The sequence below is a fragment of the Lupinus angustifolius genome, unplaced genomic scaffold (genome assembly GCF_001865875.1).
Source record: "Lupinus angustifolius cultivar Tanjil unplaced genomic scaffold, LupAngTanjil_v1.0 Scaffold_42_77, whole genome shotgun sequence".
Classification (NCBI taxonomy): domain Eukaryota; kingdom Viridiplantae; phylum Streptophyta; class Magnoliopsida; order Fabales; family Fabaceae; genus Lupinus; species Lupinus angustifolius.
Genome location: NW_017721752.1, coordinates 24,070 through 31,448, shown reverse-complemented (window position 1 = coordinate 31,448; position 7,379 = coordinate 24,070). Strand labels below are relative to the sequence as shown.

The 7,379-nt window shown below is 34.1% G+C and overlaps 1 protein-coding gene across 3 annotated transcripts; it reads left to right on the top strand.

The window, feature by feature from the left end:
- The first annotated feature begins 467 nt into the window (after positions 1-467).
- LOC109338799 (probable inactive receptor kinase RLK902) lies at positions 468-3,370 on the top strand. Of its 3 annotated transcripts, XR_002106592.1 has the most exons (4): positions 468-1,948; positions 2,384-3,023; positions 3,122-3,170; positions 3,201-3,370. XR_002106592.1 is itself a non-coding variant. In XM_019576117.1 (3 exons), the coding sequence occupies exons 1-2, from the start codon at positions 595-597 to the stop codon at positions 2,998-3,000; spliced, it is 1,971 nt and encodes a 656-aa protein (XP_019431662.1). In that variant the 5' UTR covers positions 468-594; the 3' UTR covers positions 3,001-3,023; positions 3,122-3,370. The 3 variants fall into 3 exon arrangements, 2 of the variants coding, with proteins under 2 accessions (XP_019431662.1, XP_019431661.1); XM_019576117.1 differs by having other exon boundaries at positions 3,122-3,370; XM_019576116.1 differs by having other exon boundaries at positions 2,384-3,370.
- Positions 3,371-7,379: the final 4,009 nt, after the last annotated feature.

Sequence of the window (7,379 nt, the reverse complement as noted above, 5' to 3'; positions counted from 1 at the left end):
GACCTCCAATTTCACTACCTTTCTCTCAATGTGACACACAATCTTCTTATCAATAGATAAATGGGTTTTCTTTAAGCATGTTGGTAGAAGAAACTAGTGAATGGTTTTAGGCCAATAATGCATGACACGTTTTCATTCACATAAAATAAAACAATGTATTAATTTATTATCATTTTCAATTTTAAAAAAAAAATCCAAATAAATAATAGATGATATATTAATTGTATATAAATCTTTATATAAATGTATACTTAGCTTTTTTTGTACTATCAAAGATATTTTTCATCTTATTTGAGATTCATGATTACACATATCGGTCTCAAAAGAGTTAAACTTTAAGTTTTTAGTCATGTTAAGATCTAACGAGATCTTACTCCACTAAACTAACTCATTCTTTTTGTAATACCTAAGCATTGTTATATGTTGTTAAACTAAACACATAAATCCTAATCTAAAAATAGGAGGTTACTCAAACCTTGACTTGAACCATCTCCTTGGTTTCTTCCACCCATAACCTTACTCACTCACTCACTCCAAACATAAAACCCAATCTTTTTTTTCTCTACTCTCATCACAATAACAGAGAAAACCAAAATGCAAAACCCCTTCATTCTTTTCCTCTTTCTCCTTCTTCTCCCTTTAGCAAAACCAGATCTTGCTTCTGAACGCGCCGCATTACTCTCCCTCCGATCCTCCGTCGGCGGCAGAACCCTCTTCTGGAACGCCACCAACCAAACCCCATGTAACTGGGCCGGCGTCCAATGTGAACACGACCGTGTCGTCGAGCTCCACCTTCCCGGAGTAGCACTTTCCGGCCAACTACCCACCGGAATATTCTCCAACTTAACCCAACTCCGTACACTCAGTCTCCGATTCAATGCCCTCACTGGTCACATACCTTCGGATCTAGCTTCCTGCACCAACCTCAGGAACCTTTATTTGCAACGAAACCTTCTCTCTGGTCCAATCCCTGATTTTCTGTTCGGTTTATCCGATTTGGTTCGGGTTAATTTGGGGTTCAATAACTTCTCGGGTCAATTCTCGACCGGGTTTAATAATTTGACACGGTTGAGAACTTTGTATCTGGAAGATAACAAGCTTCAAGGTTCTATACCTGATTTGAGCAATGTTATTAACCTCGAACAGTTTAATGTTTCCAATAACTTACTAAATGGGTCTGTGCCGTTAAAGTTGCAATCTTTTAGTCAAGATTCGTTTTTGGGTAACTCGCTTTGTGGGAAACCACTTAGTTTATGTGCTGGTGATGGTAGAAATGGGAGTGGAAGTGGAAGTGGAAATGTTCCTGCTGAAATTGGGAACAATGGGGGAAAGAAGAAGTTATCGGGTGGTGCTATTGCTGGAATTGTAATTGGATCTGTGGTGGTGATTTTGTTGGTTGTGTTTGTTTTGATTCTTTTGTGTAGGAAGAAGAGTAGCAGCAAGAAAACTAGCTCTGTTGATGTATCAAATGTTAAGGATCGCGAATTGGAAGTCAATGGTGGTGAGAAATCAGTTAGTGAGGTGGAGAATGGTGGCCATGGGAATGGGTATTCGGCGGCTGCGGTGGCGGCTGCGGCATTGACAGGGAATGGTAACAAGGGTGGTGAGGTTGTTGTTAATGGTGTTGGAGCGAAGAAGCTGGTGTTTTTTGGGAATTCAGTGAGAGGGTTTGATCTGGAGGATTTGTTGAGAGCTTCTGCTGAGGTTTTGGGGAAGGGGACTTTCGGGACGGCCTATAAGGCGGCTTTGGAGGCTGGTCTGGTGGTGGCTGTGAAAAGGTTGAAGGATGTGACCATTTCTGAGAAGGAGTTTAAGGAGAAGATTGAAGTGGTTGGAGCAATGGATCATGAGAGTTTGGTTCCTCTCAGGGCTTACTATTTCAGCAGGGATGAGAAGCTTCTTGTGTATGATTACATGTCAATGGGAAGTTTGTCTGCACTTTTGCATGGTGAGCATTTCAATTTCCTTTTTACTTGCTTATGACTTCGCTGTCTTTTAAGATTTCTGTTGTGCTAATGAATTCAGGTTTTTCGGTTCTTTGAGACTGAATTGTTACTGCAATTTAGGAATTAGAGTTTGAGATGCATTATATGGGTTTTGTCAATATATGATTTAGCATCATGCTTTTTAGGTCCCATTGGATGCACAAGAATAGCTATTTGTCTGAATTGTCAATTGGCTATTATGCTTAAGCATATTTAGATGATTATATTTCCATGAATAACTCAGGTTTGAGTTCGATTATTTCTTAATTGGGACTCTGGTCCCTCTTATTCATTGCTTTTAAATCTGGTTGATCTTATTGTAACTGTTTTAAACATGGAACATTCATTAGCATGATGCATGAACAATGGTCTAATGATGTTTCTGATTTTCGTTACAGGAAGCAAAGGAGCAGGTAGGACACCATTGAATTGGGAACTCAGATCAGGCATTGCACTTGGAGCTGCTCGCGGCATTGAGTACCTACATTCACAAGGTCCTAATGTTTCTCATGGAAATATAAAGTCGTCTAATATCCTCTTAACCAAATCATATGAAGCCAGAGTATCTGATTTTGGCCTTGCACACCTAGCCGGCCCCTCTTCTACCCCCAACCGCGTTGACGGCTACCGAGCACCTGAGGTAACCGATCCTCGCAAAGTATCTCAAAAGGCAGATGTGTACAGTTTTGGTGTATTGCTCTTGGAACTTCTAACTGGAAAGGCACCAACTCATGCTCTCCTAAATGACGAAGGAGTGGACCTACCTAGATGGGTACAATCCGTTGTTAGAGAAGAGTGGACTTCTGAGGTTTTCGATCTTGAGCTCCTCAGGTATCAGAATGTTGAAGAGGAGATGGTTCAATTGTTGCAACTTGCAGTTGATTGTGCAGCACCATATCCTGATAAGCGCCCTTCAATGTCCGAAGTAGCACAAAGCATCGAAGAGTTATGCCGTTCTAGCTCGAAAGAGGATCAAGACCAAATCCAACATCATGATCTCATCAGTGATATATAGAATTACAAAATGATTGTTTTATGGTAATGTATCTTTGCCCAGGATTTACCACCATCTCTTGGAGTTACTACCCATATTTTACTTGCTAAATTCTTGTGTTTATTATGTTTGTATTATGTAGGTTGTGCCTCAAATTTCTTTGGCACCATACTTTGAATTTCCTCATCCTTTTCTTCTCAAATATCCATTGTGTCATACCCTTTCTTCCCAATTAATAACTTTTGGGGGTTGGTGGGGATGGATATGTGTTCAATTTATTGCTGGTGGGTTATGGTTGATGTAATTATTTCTTTTGCTTTAACATGCTTTTACTTTTGTTGAGACCTTGTTATAAAATTTATGATAATGTTGTTGAAAAAGTTGAAATTGAGATGTTATAGTCACTGTTTGGTTGGTTGACATGTCTAGTCGGTGGCATGTTACACATCTTTAATTGTTGCCAAAAAGTTTTGTGGGAAACGTGAACCCCACATGGATGATTCATACTTAGAACCAACTTTGATTAATTCATCCTTCTCATGACAGCTTGTTTAACATTTATTTATTGTCAATAGGAAAAAGGAAAGAAACAAAGAATATTTTGGCACAAAACAAGTAGGTACTTTATGGATAAATTGTTATAGTTTCTATGAAATATAAGATCAGAATATGATGTGAACTAAAGCTTAATCTATTAAACAATTTAATACCAGGGATGCATTCTCCTTGATTGCATAGATTAGGTGGCATAAAATAAATTATATACCTATAGGTAAATCATTGATGTATAACTTTTCACTACCTTTAACAAATTTAATAATAAAAAAATATTGTTAGGATGATAATAATGCAGCACAGAACTTCAAATGCCAGCTACATTGGTCCCCGCAAGCTAATTTTGGAAATGAATTACAGCAAGAGTTTGTTTATATGCTTATTATCATTTTTAAATGTTGATTTTGAAATTCAAGCATCAGTCATGGATGCATTTGACAGTGGTAGGAACTTAAAAGTTAAAACATTTTGTCTTAGGTGAATGCAACTGATGAGGGTTCATATCATAAGTATATGGTGATGGATATAATTGTGAACTTACAGTGGAACAAAAAGGTGTACATGTATATACAGTGGAACAATAAATATGTCTCTGTAACTGTAAGACCTAATCTGCAATTACCATTGTCTTAGGTGTATCCATATTATGAGAGTTCATATCATGAATATGTGGGATGAATTTCACGTACAAATTGTGAGAACAATAAATTTGAATTATATGAATTTTTCAGATTAAAAATTAATTAATGGACATATAATCACTTAAAAAATCAAATATATATGTCTTGAATATAATCAATCAAATAATTTATATTAATTATTCTCAGGGGCATGAAGGCCCTACTGTTTTTTTTTGCAGTGGAGGGGCTACGTTTAGAAGAGGGTTGAAACAAATAAATCATAGAATGATAAGAGAGAAACAAAGATTGGCACAACATCATTTTGGTGCATATGATGTGTTACTTTGTCTCATGGTTATTGCTTTCCTATTATGCATCTTTTTACAAAATTCGTGACCGTTTTAGTAGGGCCTGCTTTCAGAAATTGTCAAGAGTAGTGGATTACATTTCGGCCGAAGCAGATTTTCATTCAAATAAACTCTAAATACTCATTAATATCCGAAAATCTATGTATTAATTAGATTTATCCCATAAAGTTACACTTAATATCAGTTTAGTTTCTTAATAACCAAAAATAAAAACAAATCTAATTCACCATTCATCACTGTGTATGGTATACGATAACACATCAATGGAAACTTTGAGGAACCAAGGAAATTAAACGATCTACCTTGAGTTTTACTAAAAGTATTGTTATACGAGCAGAAAAAATATTTTACTACAAATCAAATTATTTCTATCTTAAAAATATTTTTTATTTTTTATTTCTGCACACAACTTAAAAAAACAAGACAATTAAAAGTTGTCACATGTATGTTATTAAAATAATATTTTTATTTAGCTAATAGGGGATTATAATAAATATTTAATAAATATATTTCCCCTTTATCTTGTATTTTTTCAAACATGATTGAAGTGTAGAAAATGTTTTATTAATCACGAAGTCTCTGGTAAGAAACAAATCTCATTTAAAAATTGTGTTAAATATTAATCTTTAGTCTTGTATGATATGAAGAGAGTTAAGATGAGCTTATATCATTGAATCAATTTCTTGTTGATAAAAATTAAATTTTATGAAATGAAAAATGGAACTTAAAAAAGTTTAACTACTTAAAAATTATTATGGATTAGTGCTGGAATTGGACTATATTATGATTGGGTTGTACAACCTTAAGACAAGTTCAACTAGTAATTGCTTCCTTTGAAGATGGCTCATAATGGACACTTGGTGTGTTTGCTTTTAAGAAATGTTTGTTATTTCTATTTTTTATTTTTATTTTTCAAAAAATAATTTTCATTTTCATGTTTTCATTTCTTAAAAATATGTTTGTTATTATCATTTTCATTTTCAAAATCATTCACTATAAACTTAACAAATCATGGCAATTACTCTTACAATTAATTCAATTCTAAATTTTAATTATTAATGCAATCAATTCAATGATTTCATAGGAAATCTACATATTTGATATTTACATTTTCCTTTCCAACGGATTTTATGTCAACAATAAATTGAAGAAATAACGAAGACATAGACATGCAAAAAGTCCTAACGAGCATCATGCAATTGTTGTAAGTGCTCTCTAAAAAATTTAACTCCCTTTGGTTGAGAAGAAATAGAAGAGAAAGAGAAAGGGGGAGAGAAATTGAAGAGAAACCTTGTTTGGTTTAGCAAAGAAAGGGGAAGGAGAGAAAAAAATGGCATGAGACCCACACAAAAAATTATTTCTCTCAATTAGTGGGGAGAAAGTTTAGAACAAGAGTGATTTTGTTGGAAATGATAAAAGTATTCCTAACTTTTTGTGTCATTTTCTTTTATTGTATGGATATTTGTGTAATTCAAAAATCATATCTACCTTTTCCTCCCCTATTTTTTTTTTATATTTCTCTCCTACCAAATAATATCACAATCTACTCTATTTCTCACATCTTTCTTTCTCTTTCTCACATATCTCTTCTCTCATTTTTCACTCTTCAACCAAGAGAGACTAAGGCTTTGTTTGAGAGAGTTAGGAGGGAAAGGAAAGGAGGGGGATGAGAGGGTAAAGAGGGGAGAGGAAAGGAAGGAGAAGGAAGGGCAAATCCAACTAAACCCTTCCCTCGTTTGGGAGTGTGGAATTTAGATAGGGGGATGAAGGGTTAATGTAATACAAAAATACTATTTTACCCCCTCCCCCTTTAAAAAATCAATAGTATGTTATGTATTATATGTTATAGAAAATATTAGTAAGGGTAGTAAGGTAATTTGACTTATTTTCCTCCCAAAACACCCCAATTTGGGGGAACTAGGTATTTTGGCATTTGGAGGGTTTGGGAGGGTTTGAAAAATCATTCGAAACCCTCCCCTCTCCTCCACTAAACTCCCAAACAAGGGAATCCCTCTTCTAAACCCTCCCTTTCCTTCCCTCCCCCTCCAAAATGGTACTCCCAAACACACCCTAAAGTTAATATAAATTAATAACATACAAGTGTTTTAATATTTAGTTTAGATTGTAGTAACATCAAGAGTCAGTTTTGATCCAAAATCATATATTATCATACTATCACTGAATCACATTTCAAGAATACCATAAAAGAGGTGGAGAAAAAATGTTAGATTGAGTGATAAAAAATACATTTTATTATGCAGATGTATGACGGTCGAGACGAGGAAGTCATTCATCAATTGATTTGGTATTTTGATGATTAGGGGAGAGAATAATTAAAAATATACACCACTCATTCCACATATTTTGATGTTTAAAGTTATCACATACTTTAAAAATTATTAAATGATATGAAATTGGATATAATTTGACTAAAATAGCCATATTTAATGGACATTGAAAATTGGATTAAAAAAACTAAGAAACATGTGGTTAAAATCTGAGTAATAAATAAGGGTGAAGTTGGAAAATAAAATATAAATGTGTATTGAGTTTTCAAAACATTCAGACTAACATGAAAAAGTTAAAACATCAAAATATATGTAACAAACGGAGCAACAAAAGTCTTAAATTTTTTAATAAAATGTTATTGCCTCATTATTGAAAATGATTTTTTTTTCATTTTCAAAATTTCCGGAAATGAAGCTCATGTTTTCATAAATATGAAATGAAAATAATAACGCAAACATGTTTTCACCCTCATTTTTTTTATTTTATTGAAAATGAAAACAGAAAATGACCAAAACAAACACGCCCTTAGTCGTCATAAACACCATGATGGCTATTAATTATGCCATTA

What these genes read in the sequence shown, in the direction of transcription:
- LOC109338799 (XM_019576117.1), top strand. Translation starts at nt 595, where the DNA reads ATGCAAAACCCCTTCATTCTTTTCCTCTTTCTCCTTCTTCTCCCTTTA. An exon ending in TTTGTCTGCACTTTTGCATG is followed by an intron (nt 1,949 to 2,383) that starts GTGAGCATTTCA and finishes TTTTCGTTACAG; the next exon opens with GAAGCAAAGGAGCAGGTAGG.